General features: G+C 45.3%; 1 protein-coding gene across 3 annotated transcripts in view; it reads left to right on the forward strand.

Annotated features, from left to right (window-relative positions):
* spidr (scaffold protein involved in DNA repair) overlaps nucleotides 1-24,145 on the forward strand; it is a 354,308-nt gene that overhangs the window by 284,937 nt on the left and 45,226 nt on the right. For 2 of the 3 annotated variants that reach the window (XM_085992882.1, XM_085992885.1), the window contains 2 exons: nucleotides 1,366-1,524; nucleotides 15,525-15,584. In XM_085992882.1, coding sequence (XP_085849008.1) covers nucleotides 1,366-1,524; nucleotides 15,525-15,584 — 219 coding nt within the window. The remainder of the gene's footprint in view (nucleotides 1-1,365; nucleotides 1,525-15,524; nucleotides 15,585-24,145) is intronic. The other variant, XM_085992884.1, reaches the window with a different exon arrangement.

Consider the following 24,145-nt stretch of genomic DNA (forward strand, 5'->3'; position numbering starts at 1 on the left):
GCCGGATTCGAACCCGGGTCCCTGGTGCTGTGAGGCAACAGTGCTAACCACTATGCCACCGTGTCTGGGGCTTATGTTTGGGCTTCTAGTGCACTACATGGTGGCTAGCTGCATTTTGCTGCACTAGCAGTCTTGGATGAGTTGTGGGGCTGGAGCTTTCAAGCCAGGTAATACAGGTAGCTGGGCTGCCCGCCATCACATTATCAGCCCCATGGTATGTAAATTATTGTTGAATATCATTTTGCTACCCGAGTAGTATCATTGTAATGAAATGGTGTTTGGCTCTTAACCATTTCCAAATAAATTCATGGTCCCAAATGCATTTCATGATTGCACTGTCCTTTTATCTCCAAATCTGCTTGGGAATCTGCAGGGAGTTATAAGGCATCTAATGCAAGCTCATAATAATGTGAGACTACCTCCTGTGAGTGTTCTCACACTGCTTAGCTTTAGATCGAAACCTAACCCCAGAGTTACATTGCTGCTTTTGTACTGATGTGAATCCAAAAGCACTTTGTATCAATAGGGAAATGGTAGTATAACCGCAGCTTATGAAATATTAATAACATTTTCTAGTTTCATCCAACATTTAACTGATAATTCTGCTACAACTTTCAGTAACAGGATACTTGTTCTGGAGCCCTTTTTCTGGTTTGCTGCATACAGCCAAGTGTAAGATTGACCTGAACATATCATGTAGTGGCTATGATAGCAAGTAGTAATAATCCTAAAATTAAACTGGCCATCAAAACCATTGTATAGTGTTACCCAAGTTATATTCAACAAACTTCACTTTCCTTGTTGAGCCTTTAATCATCTGATATATTTACTTGGTAGCTGATTGATCAGTTGAATTGATTGTTTGTACTGTTTAAGATGGTTGTTAAAAGTTAAGAAATATTGCATAAAATTGTGGGTCTTTGGAGTTCTCTGCCCTAGAGGGCTGTGGATGCTGGGTATTTGGGTGCGTTCAAGGCTGAGATGGATAGATTTTTGGACTCTAGGGGAATCAAAGGATATGGCGATCAGGTGGGAAAGTGGAGTTGAGGTCGATGATCAGCCATGATCTTATTGAATGGTGGAGCAGGCTCGAGAGGCCGTATGGCCTACTCCTCCTATTTCTTAGTTCTTATACATGACAATGTAAAAAAAAAATTGTTCTCGGGTTGTGGTGATGATGGCAAGGCTGCATTCATTGCTCATCCCTTATTGTCCTCAAAATGGTGATGGCCCTTTTGTTGTTAATAATGCTCAAATAGATTAATAAAAGGAAAAAATGCTGCAAAATGAATTCAGCGCTCATGCGCCATTTGAAATCTAGATTAAAAGTAATGCTTCTAATACACAAGGTGATTTTTTTTCTAGCACATAGATTTGCCCATTGATGTGCTTCTGCCTGCTCCAAGTTTCTGCTATGTACTTGCCCCTCTTCCAGGGGAGGGGAAAGTCGAGGTGCTTCAGAATGAAAATGTCTCTGACCTCTACCGACCTTCAACACTGCACAATTTAAAGCATATTCTTCAGGTAATTGGATGTTCTGTGAACGTGTCAAATAATTTCAAGATTCTGTGTAAGGCTTGATTCATATCTTGTTTCTGATAGCACTGTTAACAAAATGTTTGATCTGTTGATGTTATTTCAGTCTACGTGCCTTTGTATTATTACAGATTCTAGTATAAATCTCCTATCCTTTTAAAATGAAATTAATAAGACAGCACATTCTTCATTGTGCCATGAACTAGCAGACTTAGATGCAAAACCAGCCTCTGCTGAAAATTTGTGCTCAGGCTTATTCCCGCATGACGAGCTCCAGATTTTGACTGGGTCATTAGGCACAGAACTTAGTGAGAATATGGTACTGGACCTAAGGGACTGGTGTACACATAAGGGCTCGATTTTGCCAGGCCCGAGGAGGCGGGATTGGAGGCGTGTGAGGTGTTAAAATCGCAAAAACTGGCGGGCGGGTTCCATCACGCCTCCGAGCAATTTTCCCACATGCGAGTTTTCTGACCCCGTCTCCATCCCGCCTCCAAGAGGCGGGATAGGCCCTTAAGGCCCTTAACAACGAGTTAAGTGTCTCTGTAATCCCATTTTGAGAGGCCTTTCTGATTTTAACAGTTTTCCCACGTGCCGCATGCCTCCTCTGAAACACGCTAGTGAAACCTGGCGGCAGCACAAGTGCAGCTCCACCATTAAAAAGGAGTTTTCACCAATCATCATTTGCAGGTGGCAGAACTTTATTGTCTCAGGTCTGGGGGAACTTTTAACAGGCCTACTCATTGTTGTGGAAGTTTGGAGCCTGACACCTATCTCCAGTGTGACCTCCTGGGAAACCCCTCTCCCCACCTTGAATGAGCGCTTCCTCAACTGAGGTATATACCAGAAGAATGGAACCATTTATTCCCTTTCCTCCTGGACATCAGATTCAGACGAAGACCAGCAGAACCCTGAACAACAGCAGCATCAACTGCAGGAGCAACAGCAGGAGCTCCAAGCTGCTGCTCACCACATGAAGCTGCACAGGCCAGAAGGTGCCAGCGCATGGAAGCCCGTCGGCGCAGGAGATACCCCCCAAACAAGGTCTACAGGCAGAGGATCAGCTACCTCAACATGACTGAGCAGCAGTGCCGAAGGAAGCTCAGACTTTCGCGAGAGGTAGTGGGTGACATCTGCGCAATGCTGCAACAAGACCTGGAGCCCAGAGAAGCAGGTGGACACCCCTTATCAGTGGCCATCAAAGTCACCACCGCATTCAACTTTTTTGCTTCAGGCTCATTCCAGGGATCAGCAGCAGATTTCAGCGGCGTCTCCCAGGCGGCTGCACACACTTGCATCACGCAGGTAACCGATGCCCTCTTTGCCATCGCGCACAATCACATCCATTTCTCCAAGGATCAAGCCAGTGTAACTGCGTGTGCGGTTGGGTTTGAGAATCTGGCAGGCTTTCCAACGGTGCAGGGCATCATTAACTGCGCACATGTGGCCCTTAAGGCACCCCATCACAATCCAGGTATTTTTGTCAACTGCAAGGGCTTCCACTCCCTCAATGTACAGCTGGTGTGTGACCACAAGAAGGAAATTTTGCATGTTTGTGCCAAGTACCCTGGCAGTTGCCATGACTCCCTCATCCTGCGCCAGTCTAGTGTGCCTCCGCTCTTCATTCCGCCAGACCAACTTAACGGATGGCTACTTGGAGACAAGGGCTATCCCCTGAAGACGTGGCTAATGACGCCGTTGAGGAGGCCATCCAACGAAGCTGAGGAGCGCTACAACTCGAGCCACATTTCCACCAGATCCATAATCGAACAAACCATCGGCTTGCTGAAGATGCGCTTCAGATGCCTGGATCGATCAGGTGGAGCCCTGCAGTACTCAGCAGCCAGGGTCTTCAGAATCGTCGTGGTTTGCTGTGCACTTCACAACATGGCACAGCGTCGTGGCTTGCAGATGCCCGAGGAACAAGTGGCTCATCACATAGCCTCCTCAGATGAGGAGGAGGAGGGCGACAACGACCAGCTTGCAGAGCCGCATCAACCAGCACCAGCAGCATGCGAGCACATTGCTGGCCGGGATGTAAGGCACGCACTCATCATGGCCAGATTTGCTTAGCCTAGCCAATCAAGCACTTTTGCCTCGCAGCTTCTTACCAGAGCATCGACAATGGCCAGGAACCTGCAGTTCCTACCACTCTGACCACCATACTGACAATTGCAAATCATCCTAAGCCCTCAATGTGGAAGTTCCATTAGCGATATGACACACGCCGCAACTGCAACAGTTGACATCAGAATTTTTAATGACAATAACCAACTGATGGCTTTTCAACATTAAACATAACATTTCACCCAAGTGACTACCCTTGTGACTACTTGTGAATTATCTTCCTCTTATGCATGCTCCTACGTGGTGCTTCCCCTGTGGCTTCAGCAGATGTGGAGGCCCCTTGCTCATTTTCTTGCTGCTCCTGTCTCGACACCTTTGGCGGGCGTCCTCTGGGGTTGCGAACCTGTGAGGGCTCGGCAACAGTCTGTTGCTCCTGCGGCTGTGCAGGGGTTGAGACGCCGATCTCAGTTGGTGGGGACTCTGGTGGGGCTCTGATCGAGGGCTCTGCAGTGGCATGGTCGTGTGAGCACTTGGAGAGGAGCCCCCACTTCCTTGTTGTATGCCACCAACATCCCTCATAGGTCAGCCCCACTTCAGAGCTAGCAAGTGGCTTGACAGCACCTTGCTGCACTTCAGGGGGGCCATGAGGACGCGTTTCTGTACTGGAAGTCCTACTCCCGAGGACTTGCCTGAAGGTCTGGTTTGTTTGCTCAAGAGCTGACCATCGCGCCTCAAGAGATGTCAGTCTATTCTGAACAAATACCATGTTTTCCATATCCTGGCAACTGAGCTCCTCCATGGATGTAGCCATCCTCTCCTCTACCGTAGCCATCCTCTTCTCTACGGTAGCCAGCCTTACCATGGAGGTAGCCATATTTTCCACGGAGGTTGCCATCCTTTCTGTGGTGATGCGTTCATGTGCCAACGCCTCCACAAAGGCTCTGCTCATGTTAACGATGGACTCCTCCATTCGCTCCACACTCACAGCGACCCTGGAGACAAAACCTGCCAGAGACTCCTGCACCTCTTCCTGGAGTTCTAGCACCGCTCTTCTTCTGGATGGACCCGGAGGCAGAGGGTCGACATGCAGCTGAGCCGAGCTGGCAGAATGCTGCGCCCTCCGACTAGGACTCTGCACTGCTGTCCCTGTCTCCACCATCTGCTGATCCTCACTTGTGAGCTGTGATACACCAGGTGACAACACTGCACTATCTCGCGAAAGTAGCACCGAGGTGAGTGTCTGCGCTGGTGCTGGGTGCGCTGAATTCTGCTGACGCTGCACCCTCAGGTTGCAGCTTCCTCTGAGGAGTCTGGAGGCTCAGGCTGTTCCTCCTGGATAGTGGGGACGGGGGCTTTCGATGGTCCTGTGGGGGAGTAAAGGAAAGAGTCAGAGATGTGAGGCCAAGGTTACATGCACATTGAATATTGCAGACGATCAAAAGTCAATCTGTTAGAGCATCAGAATCATTAATGTGGATAAATGTGAGGTTATCCACTTTGGTGGCAAAAACCGGAAGGCAGATTATTATTTGAATGGCAGTAGATTGGGAGAAGGGGAAGTGCAAAGAGACCTGGGTGTTCTTGTGCACCAGTCACTGAAGGTAAGCATGCAGGTGCAGCAGGCGGTTAAGAAGGCAAATGGTATGTTGGCCTTCGTAGCAAGAGGGTTCGAGGACAGGAACAAGGATGTCTTGCTGCAGTTGTACAGGGCCTTGGTGAGACCGCACCTTGAGTATTGTGTGCAGTTTTGGTCGCCTTACCTGAGGAAGGACGTTCTTGCCATGGAAGGAGTGCAGCAAAGATTCACCAGGCTGATACCTGGGATGGCAGGAATGATGTATGAGGAGAGATTGGGTCGATTGGGCTTGTACTCACTGGAGTTTAGAAAATTGAGAGGGGATCTCATCGAAACCTATAAAATTCTGTCAGGCCTGGACAGACTAGATGCAGGAAGGATGTTCCCGATGGCCAGGGAGTCCAGAACTAGGGGTCATAGTCTAACGATAAGAGGTAAGCCATTTAGGACTGAGATGAGGAGGAATTTCTTCACCCAGAGAGTGGTGAACCTGTGGAATTCTCTGCCACAGAAGACAGTGGAGGCCAATTCATTAAATATATTCAAGAAGGAGTTGGATATATTTCTTAAGGCTAGAGGGATCAAGGGATATGGGGAGAAGGCAGGGACAGGGTACTGAATTTGGATGATCAGCCATGATCTCATTGAATGGCGGAGCAGGCTCGAGGGGCCGAATGGCCTACTCCTGCTCCTATCTTCTATGTTTCTATGATTCTATATTATCAGTGACTCATGCAATGTCAGTGAGAGAGATGATAAACTATTCTGTCACCAGCTTGCTCTGATGCACCCGTCTGTCCGTCCCCCACTTGCGCATCCTCCTCCACTCCCACAATCGCCAGGGCCGCCTCCTCCCAGGGGGTGAGCTGGGCTACTGAGGGTGGCCCTCCTCCTGTCCTTGCTCTTTCCCTCTTATTGTGAGCTCTCTTTTCCTGCAATGAGGGAGACAAGTGGAGTTTGAGTGAGAATGAAGGCGTGAGTGTAGAGAATCCATATCATTAATGGTTAGAAGGAGACAAAGATGGAGTGAGGTGGCAAGACCAAGGGCCCTCCCTGTGTGTTGTAAGTTGTTTTCATAGCATCACATCGATAGGGAGTGTGAGGGCTGCATAGTCGAATAGTTAGGTGAATGTGACCATAGAGAGAGGGGGAATGGGTAAGGGTGCAGGGATGTCAGTGTCAAGTGGGATGTGGAGGGAGTGGTTGTCAACGCTGAGTGCTGGTGAGGAGAGGCAATGGGGATCAGATTGAGGGTGATGGGAAAGTCATACTCACTTTTCCAGCGTGCAGAAGGTCATGAAACCTTTTCCTGCACTGCAGCCAGGTTCTGCGGCACATAGACAAAGAGTTGACCTCCTGGGCCACTTGCATCCACACAGCTTTCGTCTGCTGGGGAGGCTTTTTCCTCCCTGAGGAAGGGAAGAGTGTAGTGTATGTGCCTTTAAGTCAGAACTACTTTTTACAGCTCCTGTATACTGTAGTACTGGCAGTATCACACGAAGCAGCCGCAAGGGGCGCTGCAGAGATACAACGGAGACCGCAAGAATATGGCACCAACGAAATGACCTATGGAACAGGGAAGTGCTATCGCTGCGGCAGAACAACACACGACCAGAAAGATTGTTGGTTCAAGGACCAAGTGTGCAGACAGTGTGGGAAAGCAGGACACATAGCAAGAGTCTGCAGGTCTGGGAAGAAAACCAACAGTAAGAAATCTCCACAGGAGAAGTACAAAAAGGTACACCAGGTGATGGACAGTGGTTCAGACGAACAGAAAAGTGACACAGACTCCGGAAGCAAGGAGCTGGGTTGTCTGAAACTACATAATGTAACCGAAATGGAGGATCACCAGACTATCTGGGTTACACTCAAGATAGACGGAGTCCAAGTGGAAATGGAATTGGACACAGGGTCAGCTCTAACAGTCATAAATCAAAGAGACTACAAGCGGCTATTTTCACACATACCCTTGAAAGCTACAGAGATTGTCTTGAGGACGTATACGGGGCAAAAAGTCTACCCCAAAGGAAAAATAAGGGTGAAAGTGACATATAAAGGTCAGGAAATACCTAAAATGGATATATATGTATTGCCAAATGGAGGACCACCACTGCTAGGACGTGAATGGATCCGGAAGATACATTTAGATTGGCATTCCATACAGGCACTGAAGGTTGAGGCCAAAAAGGATGCCGACGTCACACCTGGACGACTGTCAAAAATGCTAACTGACGCAAAAGAAGTGTTCCAGGAGGGACTAGGAACACTAAAAGGAATAACAGCAACAATTAAAATAGAGGATAATGCAAGCCCAAAGTTTCTGAAGGCCAGACCAGTGCCTTATGCGATCAGACCAGCGGTTGAAGCAGAGCTGGAAGGGTTGGAACGTTCAGGAGTACTGTCCAAAGTGGACTGGAGCGAGTGGGCTACACCCATCGTTCCTGTAATGAAGAGGTCGTTGAGTAATACGCCTGGGGAACCAAAGAAGGTCCGCATCTGTGGGGATTTTAAGGTGACAGTGAACCCAGTCCTTCACACGGTGCAATATCCGCTTCCATGAATTGAGGATATTTTCGCCTCACTATCTGGTGGTAAATGCTTCACCAAAATTGATCTAGCCCAGGCGTACTTGCAAATGGAGGTAGAAGAAGCTTCGAAACATTACCTTACGATCAACACCCATAAAGGTCTCTATCAATACAACCGGCTGGTGTTTGGAGTAGCCTCGGCTCCGGCTATCTGGCAAAGGGCGATGGATCAGGTCCTGCAAGGGATTCCAGGGACCCAGTGTTATTTGGACGACATCTTGGTCACGGGCGAAAATGACGGTGATCACCTCGCTAACTTGGAGAAGGTGCTCGCCAGATTAAAGGAATATGGGCTACGAGCTAATCGCCACAAGTGCGAGTTTTTCCAGAAACAGATCTCGTATTGCGGCCACGTCATCGATGAAGAGGGGTTACATAAGTCCCCTGACAAGATTGAGGCAGTAGTCAAGGCTCCAGCACCGGAAAATGTGTCACAACTGAGGTCGTTCCTCGGGCTGGTAAACTATTACCACAAGTTCTTACCAAATTTGTCTACGGTATTACACCCGCTGAACACCCTACTGCAAACAGGGGTACCATGGAAGTGGGATGACGAACGTAGACGAGCTTTCCAGAAGTGTAAAGAATTGATCACATCAAAAGAGGTGTTGGCCCATTTCAACCCAGCACTACCAATTCGTTTGGCATGTGATGCATCACCCTACGGCATTGGAGCGGTGCTGTCGCACAAATTCCCAGACGGGTTGGAGAGGCCAGTAGCCTTTGCGTCTCGGTCACTAACCTCAGCCGAGCGCAACTACGCCCAGATTGACAGGGAGGCCCTCAGCCTAGTATGGGGAGTAAAAAAATTCAACCACTATCTGCATGGACAGAAGTTCACCTTGCTGACTGACCACCAACCACTTGTCTCCATCTTTAATCCTAAGAAGGGCGTGCCAGTAATGACTGCACAGTGGTTACAAAGATAGTCCCTGTTTCTGGGGCGAATCAATATGAAATAGAATATAAAGGCACGAGACAGCATGGGAATGCTGATGGGCTATCGCGCCGGCCACTGCCTGCTGTGGAGGAAGCACCAGCAGTGGACCCTATCGAGATATTTTATTCGTCGGTAATTGAACGATTGCCAGTAACAAACGCGGATATAGAGAAGGAGACCCGCAATGATCCGACGCTGTCACGGGTATATGAATTGACGGTGAGGGGATGGCCAACACATGGCGACTCACTGTTGCCAGCATTCTCATCCAGAAGAGAACAGCTGTCAGTATGCCAGGGGACAGTGATGTGTGGATCCAGAGTGGTGATTCCACCCAAGTTAAGGGAGAGAGTGCTAAATGAGCTACATGAAGGTCATCTGGGGGGAGTGAAAATGAAAAGCCTAGCTAGGGCTTATGTGTGGTGGTCGGGAATCGATCAACAAATCGAAGACCTAACTAAGAGCTGCTTAGGATGCCAGAAGGTCCAAAATGCACCACCACATGCCCCTCTACACCCATGGGAGTGGCCCTCCTCTCCATGGCAACGGGTGCACATTGATTTCGCTGGCCCATTCATGGACTCAATGTTCCTAATAGCAGTGGATGCTCATTCAAAGTGGCTTGAGGTGATAAAGATGTCTTCAACCACTACAGAGAAAATGATTGCAGTCCTACGGACCATATTTGCCAGAAACGGGTTGCCAGAGCAGATCTGCTCTGATAATGGACCACAGTTTGTGTCCGACGAGTTCCAAAAATTCATGAAAAGGAATGGGGTAAGGCATTACACACCCGCCCCGTATCATCCAGCCACCAATGGATTGGCTGAGAGGTTCGTACAAACCTTTAAGAAGGCGATAAAGGCCATGTGCGACGAGGAAATTCCACTACAGCATAAGATGGACAATTTCTTATTAGCCTACCGAAACGCGACACATGCAGTTACCAACCAGACCCCGGCCATGATGTTCTTTAACCGAAGGTTGAGATCTCGTCTGGACTTGCTCAGACCAAATGTGCGAAGAAATGTTGGGGACAAACAATTCCAGCACATCAACGAGAAGCCGACAAGGAGCTTCAATGTAGGGCAACCAGTCTTGGCCCGGGACTATCGAACAGAGAAGTGGCAACCCGAAACGATATGTACAAGGCAGGGGCCATTAATGTACACAGTGGATGTTGGGGAGAACATTGTGAGACGCCACGTCGATCAGATCTTAGCATCACAGGAATGCGTCAACCCCATGTCTCGAGTACCTGGGGATGAACCCGACATACCGGTAGCATCTACTTCAGACCCAGTAGCAGTGGAACCCGATGAACTACCCGATGAAAGGGGGTCAGAATCGCCTCTGCACCAAGAACAAGAACCTCCGGAAAGGCGCTATCCCGAAAGGGTCAGGAAGCCGCCCCAAAGACTGAATCTATAAATGGACTTTTGTTATTGAATGTACATGTAAAAATGTAATTGTTATTTGAATATTAAGGGGGTGTTAATCTAAAAAGGGAGGAATTGTAGTGTATGTGCCTTTAAGTCAGAACTACTTTTTACAGCTCCTGTATACTGTAGTACCGGCAGTGACCACACCGGTATATAAGCTGTGCGCATGCCTCTGTACCCCAGTCTAGAGTTTACCCTCCTCCAGTAAAGACTTGTTATTTGTTTATGTACAGCATCCGTGTGATTATTTATCCACTGAACCACGGATCTAACAAAGAGCACCTCCTTATTTCCTCTTGCTCCCTCCACCAGAGCTTGCAGGGCGGCGTCATCGAACCTTGGTGCAGACTTTGGCCTACTGCTGGACATATTGGCTGGAGGAATCTATCACAGCAAAGGGCATAAGGTTTGCCGTCTGCAGAAGAAGCAAGGCTGCTTGCAGGCCTTAAATCCAGCAGCATTGATGACATCATCGGAGGCAACTTTCAGGATGGAAAGACTAAGTGGGCCAGGGGTTCCCACAGGCTGGAAAATCAATTGCCCAATTAGGGGAAAATCGCATATTTTTCCCACATCAAATTGGAGCCGGGTGGCTAACATGAAAAGCGCCTGACACGACCCCAGCCCGCCCCAATGGCAAAATCGAGCCCATAGTATCTACAGATCTCTCTGTACCTCAGCCAAGAATGGCTTTCTAAGCAGCACAGAGATGGGTTATATCACCTGTGTCCTCTCAGTCAAGGAGGGTTGCCTGAGTGCAGGAAGCATAATGGGGAAGAGGAAACTGAAAGTTACAACAGGAATAAAATCATTGTTACAAATTCAAGACAGTGATTATTTTGATAATTTCACACATCTAGCAATTAATTACGAAGTATCATATTATGTAACCAAGTACTCAGTAGTTTATGCCTCCAGTGAGCTACCACTTAAAATACTATTTTTATTTTCAAAGTGTTAGGACTGGAGCAGTTTTAATTTCCCACTCGTAAATCACCTGTTCCAACCACCAAAATTATCCCATAGTCACATTTCGGAATTTTTGATAATTTCCTTTTCTTCATGAAAAGAATTTTGGGTTTGAGTTATGCGGTTGCATTATAAAACAGTGATTTTGCACAGGTCACAAGCTGCAAGCATTCACAATGTGTTATGAAGCCTGATGAGCCATTTTGGAGATAGTCACAACTCGCAGCCTATTTCAAACTGATACAGTGAGGACATTTAGCCAGGATGGCTGGGGGCGTTAAGTAATTCGTCATCTCATTCCAGGTGGTCAACAAATATTCACATTCACGGTGATGAGGATGATGCCATTCACGTGGGCACAGCATAAGATGTCTGTGGAGAATATACCCCTGGGAGAGAGTGTAGTTGGTTTGGTTGCCAGGTCGGTTGGTAAATTTCTGCACGAGAAGATATTGGAGACACTGCCTTTCTGCTTCCTGGAGTTAGTATAAAGAAAGAAAGACTTGCATTTATATAGCGTCTTTCACGACCACTGGTCGGCCCAAAGCAATTTACAGCCAATGAAGTACTTAAGTGTGGTCACTGTTGTAATGTAGGAAACACGGTAGCCAATTTGCACACAGCAAGCTCCCACAAACAGCAATGTGATAATGACCAGATAACCTGTTTTAGTGATGTTGATTGAGGGATAAATATTGGCCAGGACATCAGGGATAACTCTCCTGTTCTTCTTTGAAATAGTGCCATGGGATCTTTCACATCCACCTGAGAGAGCAGATGGGGCCTCGGTTTAACGTCTCATCCAAAAGACGGCACCTCCGACAGTGCAGCACACCCTCAGCACTGCACTGGCGTGTCGGCCTAGATTTTTGTGCTCAGGTTTCTGGAGTTGGACTTGAACCCACAACCTTCTGACTCAGAGGTGAGGGTGCTACCAACTGAGCCACAGCTGACATATTAACATGAAAAAAGGAAGGGCAACCATGCTTGGGTTCAGTGAGGTTTTGAAAAAGTAACTGCAAGACACAGTCTTGGGCCCATAGCTGGAATCTAAAAATGCAAGAGTTTAGATTTTGCAATTAGAAGTTGCCTAGAAAGAAAAGTAATGCCAAAAACAGGTAAGTCAGTCCACACAAGGGACAGGGCATGTACCCCCCTGGCCCCCCCGCCCCCCCCGACCACCATTTTTTTAATGCGAGAAATGCAATTGAGGTAAGTAAGTGGAATTTGATTTGACTATTACTCAGTATGTTCACTTGCTGTCTATGACATAATGCAGCTTAACAACTCATATCTGGCCTTGTCTCACAAGATGCTTCAGTCACTTTTGGAAAAATCAAAGAAATGCTTGCACTGCGCAAGCGCGAAAACCCGGAACTTGCAAACTGTCATGGTTCACCCTGACATCAGTCACAACTCGCAGTCTATTTCAAACTGATACAATGAGGATCTGTTGTCTCCTCACAAGCCATTTAGTCAGGATGGCTGGGGGTGTTAAGTAATTCGTCATCTCTGTAGGGGTTTTTTGGTGTCCGCAGTCAGCTTGCCCCTGACTGGGTTTGAGCGGTTCGAATCGCTCCCACACCCCTGTGGTTCTGGACTCCGGACTTAGGTACAGGCTGCGATACAAATTGGAGTAGACAACTGGTTTGGTGCAAGAAACTGTATTTTATTAAAGGCACAATAAAATTACAACACTGAAAATTACTGGAATAGTTACAGGCATATAAAAGTACACTTAATTAAGAATGGGGAACACACGGCACAACGAGGGAAAAATCACATTAATAATCCCCCTACCCTTGTCCCACCCCCAATATCTAACTAAATTGTGCTATAAGGGGCCAGGGATTATGCTCACCAATAAGGGTTTCTTGACAGGTCGAATCCTGTCGATTAAGCCGGTTGCGGTTTTGGGGTTCGCTCTTTGTGTCCTTTGGGGCCTGCTGTCGCCACGTGGTCCCAGGGCGCGGTGGTGGATTTGTCTGAGTAAAATACCCTCTTTTCTCCGTTAGAGATAGGGAGTAAAGTCTTTGTTGGGTACTTTATCTTGTAGAGTGGAAAACTTCGGGTTTTGTTCTTCTGGTGGTGGTCTGGTCGTCGGGGTTTTGTTGCGGTTGGGGTTCGGTTGGCGGTCTTCGGTATCGGCTCAGTCGCGGTGGCCTAGATCGTTACCTGTGCAGTGGTAATGATCTGAAGGTATGGTTTACCCGGCCCTTTGTTACCGCGGTGCTCGTGGTCGTTCCTCGTGTAAGGCTGCAGTTGCGGCCTAGTCGCCTTCGGTCGAGCCTGCCCCACCGTGCCTGTCTGCTTCTTTGAGTTTCGAGTAACCTGGACCTGAGTGTGTGCCTGCTTGTCCCCCAACGCTTTCTTGCTGCCCTTCTCTGCTTGCTCGTCCACTTTCTTCTGCTCGCCCTTGGTTACCGGTGGGCCTACAGTTATACTATTTCGAAGTTTGTTATCTGCGTGCCAAATCAGGGCTATTTCTTTGTCTAATTTTGGCGGGCTCGTTTAAGGTGATTATAGTCGTTCATCTTAACTGATTTTGGGGCGGTTGTCTCGTTGCTAAATGGCTTTAATATCTTGGGTGTTTGTTATTCATAATGTTAATCGGTGTCTTCCTGGCTTGGTAGCTACTTTGAACTGTAACCGATTATTTATGCAAAGGTTTGATGGGTTCAAGATTAAGTCTTTCCTGAGTTGATTTGTTTCAAAATGAAGAATGCGTAGTCTGTATTATCTAGTTGTCTGGCTTCAGAAATAACAAGTCTCCCACAGGCCCAGGCATGTCAGGTTTTTCAAAGCCCCTTTGAACTTGACCTGCTGTTTTGCAGGGTCCTGCTTTCAATCTTGCAGGTTTCTGCCACAAGGTCCAGAAGCCATTTCCTTTAGGGTACCCTTATTAGTAACTTGTCCTTCAGGGTCAACTTTATTAATAACTTTGGGGAATGTGGGAATTTTGAGAACCCTACATCTCATTCCAGGTGGTCAACAAATATTCACACTCATGGTGATGAGGATGATTCCATTCGCGTGGGCACAGCACAAGGTGTCTGTGGAGAATATACCCCTGGGAGAGAGTGTAGTTGGTTTGGTAGCCAGGTCGGTTGGAAAATTCCTGCACAAGAAGATATTGGAGACACTGCCTTTCTGCTTCCTGGAGTTACTAGAAAGAAAGACTTGCATTTTTATAGCGTCCTTCATGAGCACTGACCCAAAAATCACTTCCGCTGGCGCAGAGTTCGGCCACTACTGCCCAGCAAATACCCACGAAAACCTTACGCCTGGTAAAAGCAGGCATCAGGGCTCTTTTCACCAGCATAAGGGTTAATATAAATGTTAAATTAAAAATAAAAAAATAAAAAATCATATACAAACATTTAAAATTAGTTTATGTACATTTTGACCTGGATTAAAATTATTTCTCAAAAAATTAAATTTTTATTGTAAAGGGACTTTGAATTAAGTTTGAAAATGGGAACATTTATTTTTATTCCAGTTGTGTAAATTATTTAATTATTTGGGGATTCCTCATATGCCAAAAGGGATTCTGTTCATAAATGGAATCCCCATAAGCATATGAGGAATCCTCCTTTCTGATTGGAGGACCTGGCTCACCTGATTCCAGGGACGTTTCCGAACCGCCTGCGTCTCTGGGATCCGTGGGCCTTTACGCAGGCGTATACCTGCAGGCCCAGGACCCGAAGTCTCCGAAGCCCAGGAACCAGCAGGTAGGTGTGGATTTTTTTATCGGGTCTGTAGGCGTACACCGGAGCTACGCCTCCGGCCTACAATCTCCAGTTCTGATCAAAATTGAGTCCTATTGTTACACCCTGGGTTATGTGGTTGTATAATGGTCAGTTGGGGGCACACAGTTGAACATCAAAGAAAGACTTGCATTTATATAGCGCCTTTACAACTTCAGGATGCGCCAAAGTGTTTTACCACCAATGAATTACTTATTAAGTGTATTTACTGTTGTAATGTAGGAAAGATAAGATGCTCAGACCGCTTATGGAAAAGGTGTACCCAAGAGAATATCTAAGGCAGACCTGAAATTTGAAACACCCATCATAATTTTAGTATTTTAGTATAGCTCAATGGTATTTTTAAAATATAAATAAAACAGATTAGGATTGTATAAAAATTGGACTCTGTTGCTGGAAAATAGTAAAGGTAAGCATTGCAACAATCCCTTTATTTAAAAAAAAAAAATCCTTTGGCCAAAATGAAACTATTTGGTTGTTTTTAAGAAGCAGAACACTCCATTTCTTATACAAGCTAATGCTGTTATGTACCTCCAGGGTAATTTGAAGTTCTGACTCTTTATCGTGCAGCAAATATCAATGTATATTTAAAGCAATGCAGCATTTTACTTTGTTAAATCTTTTTCTATCTAATTTCAGCATGTTCCTGAAAGTCAGCGATGTAGTTTCAATGCAGAAGTCATTTACAGAAGGCTCCAGGTATGAACAGATTCATTGAGCTAAAATGCTTCTTAAAATGCTGAGGTACATTGGGCCGTATTTTCCAATCGGAGGCTTCCCACGTGCGGAAGCCTCCGATCTAGAATAAAATCTACGCCCTTACCTGAGGGCTCTCGGGACGCGCATACTTCCATCCTGGGCCTCTCGAACTCCAAGTGTGCAGGGCCCACGTATCCCAGGGGCGCATGTAGTTCGCAGCGTCCCTGGGTTCACGTGGACTATGGGGCAGCCAATCAAAGAAGGGAATCTCCCTTCATACACTTGACGGGAAGACCTGTCAGATATATGAATGGAGATCACCAAAAACATAGTAAAACTTTAAATAATTTTTTTTTTAATCACATTTTTAAGATGACTTGAAAGTACAATAAATCAAATATTTTAAACAAAATTAAATTTTTTGGAAAAAATAATTGAAGTTTTTTACGGGGCTAAAAATAAACTTACCTTTTTTAAAGTATTTTTAAATGATACATCAGTGAAATTTTTTTTAAAACTTTTTTTCCACTCTTATCCTAAGAATTGTAAGGGTTTTCTGCAGGCAGAGGGTCTCCAAAAAGCGGAACTATCCGCCCACAGAGGCCCTTCTCCAGGGCAGGCGGAGGATCTGTCAAGAGGATTCATGACAGATGGGAAATGCCGGCCTTTCCGATGTTCCTATGGGTGGGTACACAGCGCATACCCACCCATAGGGATCGGAATATCTGGGCCATTATCACTATTTTACACTCATGTAGGGTTACTAACTAGATATTTGATCATCAGTGGTAGCACTCTCGCCTCTGAGTCAGAAGGTTGTGGGTTCAAGTCCCATTTTAGTGCAGTATTGAGGGAGTGCTGCACTGCCGGAGGTGCCGTCCTTTGGATGAGACATTAAACCGAGGTCCCGTCTGCCATCTCAAGTGGATGTAAACGATCTCATGACACTATTTTGAAGAAGAGCAGGGGAGACTCCCTGGTGCCCTGGCCACTATTAGTGCCTCAGTCAACACTACTAAAACATTACCTGATTATTAACACATTGCTGTTTGTGAGACCTTGCTGTGTGCAAATTGGCTGGTGTGTTGCCTACATTATACCTCAAAAAGTACTTCATTGGCTGTAAAGCACTTTGGGAGGTCCTGAGTTTGTGAAAGGCACTATATAAATGTAAATTATTCTTTTCTTTTTATGTTCTTTCATTTGCATAATTTATTCAATCGTTTGAATTTTGCTGCTCTACATGCATAGCCTGTCTTAGTTAGTGCTCTGAAAGTTGGATGTTGGCTGTCCTGGATTATCCCATGCATCTATAAATGTTCATTAATATGATCTTGAATTTTGGATCCTAAGAGTTTTCCTACAAATTATGTTAGAATAACGTATTTATCTGTCTCTGCCTGATGTTATATTGGCTACTCTTTCATTCTACTGATCAGTTTTGTGCTGGGACCACTGTTTTCCATGTTCCATTTTGGCGTCTACCACATAATTTTAGATTAGAAAAGCACCACTGGAAGAGCTGAAACAGGTGGGCAGGCATAAATTTTAAAAGACCAATGCATTACTCAACCATTTAAAAAGAATGTGCTATAAAGCAAATTTTTGTTTCGGTCTTTCACTTTCATTGTTGCATGTATTCTTCCCTGTCCAAAACGGACACTCTGAACAGAACGTTGCTCAGCTGTTTAAAATGCCGGTGAATGCTGCACATAATGTTGGTTTTGGTTAAGGAGAGAAAATTGGTAAGTGGATGGGGAGAAAAAAGAAGCATTGGCACAACATTAAAATATATAGACTTGTTGATTTTTTGTTATCTATAGCATACTGGTACAAATATGCTATTGCTGAGTTCTCACCATCAACATATTGGTTGTCGCTATTAACTAGAAGATTAACTGGACCAGCTGTATCAACACCGTGGCTACAAGAGCAGGACAGAGGCTGGGTACTCTAAGTGGCTCACTTCATGAACCCTCAAACCTTTCCAACATCTACAAACCTTATGTCAGGAGTGTGATGGAATATTCACCACTCACCTGGTACAGCCGCAACAACACTCGAGAAGCTTGACGCCTTCCAGTACAGAGCAGTTTGCTGGCTGCAGAACTCAATATCTACCCCCTCCATCATTATTGCAGTGTGGCTACAGCATGTACAATCTAAGAATGCACCTCCTTTCCCAGTGACCGCTATCACAAAAAAAACAAGAGCAGAAATGTCGTGGGAACACCATCACCTCCAAGTTCCCTTCCAAGTCACACGCCATCCTGATCTAGACATACATTGCTGTCCCTTCATTGTCACTAGGTCAATATCCTAACACTATCATGGGAGCACCATCAGCACAAGGACTGCAAAGTTCATGGAACAGTCCCACCACAACATTCCTGGATGGGCAATAAATACGGCCCTGCCAACGTTGTCCACAGCCTGCGAATAAATTTTAAAATGTGCACCTGGTACGAAAGTAAATGCAGCACTCGTGGTTTGTAAAATAATTTAGAATTAATGAAAATGTTCATTAGTTTTAGATCATCTGGCCATGTTTCTTAGATATTTTGTGGGATTGATGAGAGGCTATTGCTGAAAATTAAGACTTCTGCGTTAACAACTTTCCCAGTGTCCCTTAACAGAACTGAATCTTCTGAACAGAGCAGTTTTGTACAAATATATCCCAATTCATGTTTTGAGAAGAACTCACGATAGTACAAAGGAAATGCTTCCCAAATGTTCAGATGCTATTTAATCAAAACATGTTGATGTTTGTCTGCTCAGTGTTTGTACAAGTGCATTTGCTGCTGATCTAAAGAAAACATTGGTTATTGTGATTTCATTCTTCTTGACAGCTCAGTAAAAAATAATTTTACACTACTAAGTATCTTCATTTGAACATTCCAAAATGGGTAAAATCCATATTTTAGGCTTGCTGAGATTTGGAACTGTCACATGACCAGTTATACTTTAGCAGCAATTGCAATTATGTTTTAACACTTAACATTTCAGATATTTAATTACAAAATCTAGGCTAATCTGGGAACTCAGAGCTTGCTGTTGTTACAGCCAACTTTTATGTTGGTGGATATCTTTATGCCATGGAATATTTTGGAGGATAGCAGGAAATCCACAATGAAGACCCAGGTACAGGAAACTTTGTGCTATCCGGCACCGACGGGACCGAGCTGTTGCCGTTCCCTCAAAACTGCCGGACAAACCAGCGCTAATGTTGAAACATACGGAGCTTTTGAGCTCCGTATCTGGCAACAAACCCTGTTGCTTAGCAACAGCTTCTAAACAGTTGGCCGTACTCTCTGTAGCTTAGCAACAGCTTCAGCAAGACCTTGCCTGTTGAGAAAAAAGCAACGAAAAGAGAAAAAAGCAACGAAAAGAAAAAAAAACTAACGAAACGGCTCCTGATTTTTGCCGGTGGCTCGAGCTTGCCGGACATTTAGCCTCCGGATAACACTAAGTTTCCTGTACTAGTTTGGAGAGCAAGCTCAATTACAGGAAAAATGTCAAAAGAAAAGGAGACGTACCAGTAAGAATTTGAAAGAAAGACCTGTCGAGAAATCCAGCATAAATGGTGGGACATGAGTAATCGAGTGTTGCTGGCAGAAAAATAAACTGCCAAAAAACAACTGCAAATAAATCATTGATTTTTGGGTTAACATGGTTCAAATGGGAGAAAAATATAGCAAACATTTGTTTTAATCTATATATTTACATAGGATTACATAGGATATACGGCACAGAAACAGGCCATTCAGCCCAACTAGTCCATGCCGCCATTTATTCTCCACTCGAGCCTCCTCCCGTCTTTCCTCATCTAACTTTATCAGCTTAATCCTCTATTCTCTTCTCCCTCGTGCTTATCTAGCCTCCCCTTAAATGCATCTATACTATTCGCTTCAACCACTCCCTGTGGTACCGAGTTCCACATTCTCATCACTCTCTGGGTAAAGAGGTTTCTTCTGAATTCACTATTTGATTAATTGATAACTATCTTATATTGATGGCCTCTAGCTTTGCTCTTCCCCACAAGTGGAAACACTCTCTCTCTATCTACTCTATCAAAACCTTTCATAATTTTAAAGACCTCTATTAGGTCACCCTTTGGCCTTCTCTTTTCTAGAGAAAAGAGACCCAACTTGGTCATCCTTTCCTGATAGGTATACCCTCGCATTTCTAGTATCATCCTTGTAAATCTTTTTGCACCCCCTCCAGTGCCTCTCTATCTTTTTTATAATATGGCAACCAGAATTGTATGCAGTGCTCCAAGTGTGGTCTAACCAAGGTTCGATACAAGTTTAGCATAACTTCACTACTTTTCAATTTGTGTATTTGTACTCCAAGATCCCTTTAATCTTCTACCCCATTTAGATTCGTATTTTCCAAGTAATATGTGACCTCCCTATTTTTCTTACCAAAATGTAATACCTCACATTTATCTGTGTTGAAATTCATTTGCCAATTATGTGCCCATTCTGCAAGTTTATTAATGTCGTCTTGTAATTTGTTGCAGTCCTCCTCAGTATTGACTACCCCCCCCCCAAAATTTGGTGTCATCTGCAAATTTAGAAATTGTATTTTTGATTCCGATGTCTAAATTGTTAATATAAATTATGAACAACCATGGTCCCAGCACTGATCCTTATGGAACACCATTTCCTACCTTCTTCCACTCTGAATAGCTACCCTTTACCCCTACTCTCTGCTTTCTGTCTTGAAGCTAGCTAGTTATCCATTCTGCTACTTGGCCCCTGACCCCACATTCTGTGACCTTATTCATTAATCTATTATGTGGTATCTTATCGAAGGCCTTTTGAAAATCTAGATAAATTACATCTACTTTGTCTACTCTCTTTATTTTAAATATAGCTATCTCATTACTAATCTCATCATTCGTTGTCTTGTCCACCTGTTCTGTCTCCCTAGTAAATACTGAAGCAAAGTAATTATTTAATATGTCTGCCATCTCTCTATCACTGCCTGTTATATTATCCTGTCCATCCCTTAGTGGCCCTATTCCCATCCCGACTTTCCTTTTTTTTGTTCATGTGCCTATAAAATATTTTAATATTTTGTTTTATGTTCCTTGATAATTTAATTTCATAGTTCCTAAATTGTTTTTTGACTTCTCTCCTAATCTCTTCGTATTCTCCCTGTTGTCCATGTACTTAGTCCAGTATATGCCTCTTTCCTTACCCTCAAATTTTCCCTTATGTCTTTATTCATCCCTAGTATCTCATTAGTGTTTAGCTTGTTCTTGTTTTTTAGCTGTATATATTTTTCCTGGACTCCGTTGAACACCATTTTAAATGTTTCCCACTGCTGTTCTACATCATTGTTTGCCAGTATTGTTGTCCATTTTATTTTCCCAAGTTCTATTCTCAGTCCCTCAAAATTGGATTTTCTCCAATCTATTCGTCATACTTATGTCCTTCTCAATTATTATCTTAAAGCATATTATATTTTGGTCACTATTGCCTAGATGTTCCCCTACTTTTACTTCTTTTATCTGCTCCAATTACTAGATCCAATAGCGAATCTCCCTTGTTGGGCTTCTTACATATTGGGTTAGAAAGGAGTCCAGTACACATTGTAGGAACTGAATTCCATTTTGCCCTTTACCTACCTCTTCTGGCCAATTAATATCAGTAGTTGAAATTCCCCATGATTATTATTGTATGTTTTTTGCTCATTTCCCTAATTTGTTTGCATATTTCTTTCTCCACCTCCCTTCCACTATTAGGTGGTCTGTAGACTTCCCCTATTGGTGTGATTGATTCTTTATTATCTTTTATCTCTATCTACATGGATTCTATTTCTGTCTTGCTGATAGCTGCATCACTTTTTTCTACTGTCATTATGTTATCCCTAGTAAGTACAGGAAACTCTTTTTTATCCGGCACCGACGGGACCGACATGGTGTCGGTTGATCAAAAAGTCCAGATTACAGAGAGGTATACTTACCAAGGTACGAGAGCCCCGCACACAGCCACAGGTGCAGGAGCCCTGGTTACACGGCTACAGGTGCAGGAGTCCCGGTTACACGGCCACAAACCCAGGAGTCCCTGTTGCACGGCTACAGGTGCAGGAACCCCGGTTACACGGCCACAGATCCAGGAACCCCGGTTACATGGCCACTAATATATAGTAAAACTTACCTGAACCGACTCCTGAATTTTGCCGGTTAAGAGAGGTTTCCGGATATTTAGGTGCCGGTTAAAAGAGAGTTTCCTGTACAGCAACTCCACCTCCCCTTTTTCCCCCTCTATCTTTTCTAAATATGTTATACCCTGTAATGTTTAATTCCCAGTCCTGATTTTTCTGTAGCCATGTCTCAGTGATCCCTACTATGTCTTGTTCCTTGCAAAGTATTATTGCCACCAGTTCCCCTGTTTTATTTCGGACACTGTGTGCATTGCTGTACAGACAGTTTAACTAATTTTTATGGCAGTTCCTCTCACTTTATTTTTAACCATCTTTTTACACTCCTGTTCTATAACCATCATTGTCCTCCCTTACTTTATTCTTTCCTATTTTGTTTATATTTAGTCTGGTTTCATTTCTTGTAGATCCTTCCCCCCGTCTTACTAGTTTAAAGCCTTTGCCACCTCCCTATTTACCTTTTCCACTAGGACACGGGTCCCATCCCGGTTCAAGTACAGCTCCTTCCTGTCCCAGTACTAGTGCCAGTATCCCACGAAAAGGCACCCCTCTTTCCCGCACCAGCCCTTTAGCCACCTGTTAATTCTCCTGATCTGACTTTCTATGCCAATTTGCACGTGGCTCAGGCAATAATCCAGAGATTATTACCCTCGAGGCCCTGCTTTTTAATTTAGCTCTTAACTTCTTATACTCCTTCAGAAGGACCTCCTCCCTGTTCCCACCTATGTCGTTTGTTCCGACATGGACCACGACAACTGGATTTCCCCCCTCCCTTTGCAAGTTCTTCTCCAGCTGCCGTGAGATATCCCTTACCCTGGCAACACACCTTCGGGATTCTCGTTCGTGGCTGCAGAGGACGCTATCTATCCCCTAATTATAGAATCCCCTATCACTTCCATATTTCTATTCTGATCTCTGCCGCCACCCTCCCACCCCCACCCCCCCCCCACCCAACTTGGACAGCCTTCTGAGCCATGGTGCCATGGTCTGCGTTGTGGCAGTCCTCCCCACAGTCTTTTTCCTTGTCCTCACAGGTAGCGAGTACATCGTACCTGTTGGACAGGACCAGTGTCTGCAGGACTTGCTTCTCAACATCTCCTAAGTCCTTGCTACCCGGCTTCCTAACAGTCACACCTTCCCCTTCCTGAATTTGCTCTCAGGATGTGACTGGCAGGGCCACATGCATTGTCCATTTATAGCTTCCCTGAAAAGGTAGTGGTGGGCCTTCGTGAACCTCTGTACTCCTTGTACTGTTGGTGCTCCCACAGTGATGTTGGGTAGGGAATTGCAGGATATTCACCCACTGGCAGCACTGTCGTCGCACTGCTCTGAGGCTGCAGGTCTGGTTCCAAGAGGTGGCAGAGTTCTGTAACCACCTCCTTGGTGAAGCGGAGCCACCGAACACAGTGCTCCTGGCTTAGGTGCAGGGAGTAGAAGTGCTCCCTGAAGACCCTAGGTGGGTAAGGACTCCTGCTGACAGCCCTCATGCCCCTCCTCCTCTTTGCGTGCAGCTTGTCTTCTTTGCTGCCTCTGCTCCATCTCCCTGTCATGCAGCAGCGCGAGGGGGACTGCAGCTTGAGCCTCCATGACTGGGAGCAAGTGGTATAGTCGGAGGCCTTCCAGTAGCAGCCAACACCTTCCTAACGTCCAGCAGTACTCCCTGCACACCAGTATTCGTACAAACTCTGCAACAGCCAGTACAAGAAAAATAATCAACTTACCTGCAAGTTGGATGTTTCACTTTAAATAGTGCAAGTGGGGGGACCCTCGTGTAGCTGTGTTCAGCTGTGCTTATTTAGGAGAGGGCGACGTCCAAAATGACAGGTCATGCGTCAAATCAGTGTTACACGCTGACTGATGTTATGATCTGCCTACTTTGCATACTGCCAGCACAGGCACGTCCCGCCCACGCTATCGCCCTCACCAAGGTGGCGAACAGCACGGGTTACGCCGAAAGCGAGGCGGACGCCTTTTTTTCCAAAACCGGCCTTAATTACCACTGCTAAGGTGTGAATTTTGCAGCCGATCACTTTCCTGTCTTGAATTTTGTGGATGGTAGAGAGGCTATGAGGGGTCAGTAGGAGAGGCACTTGTTGCAGAATACCCAGCCTCTGTCCTGCTATTTCCATTGTTGATCTAGCTGGTCCAGTAAAGCTGCTGGTCAAATGCCTACATCAAGATGGTACAGATTTGGTGATGTTATTGAAGATCAGGGGGAGATGGCTGGGCTTTTTCTTGTTCGAGATAATCATTACCTTACATTTATGTGGCGTGAATGTTAACTGCTACTTGTCAACCTAATCCTGCACATTGTCCATGGGCTGCTCCAATATCGGAGATGTAAGTGGAGCTAAACAGTGGAGTTTACAGCTGACAGCTCCACTACTGAC

Source organism: Somniosus microcephalus, chromosome 7 (assembly GCF_052327205.1).
Source record: "Somniosus microcephalus isolate GS21.2 chromosome 7, FLI_Smic_1.0, whole genome shotgun sequence".
NCBI classification, from domain to species: Eukaryota; Metazoa; Chordata; class Chondrichthyes; order Squaliformes; family Somniosidae; genus Somniosus; species Somniosus microcephalus.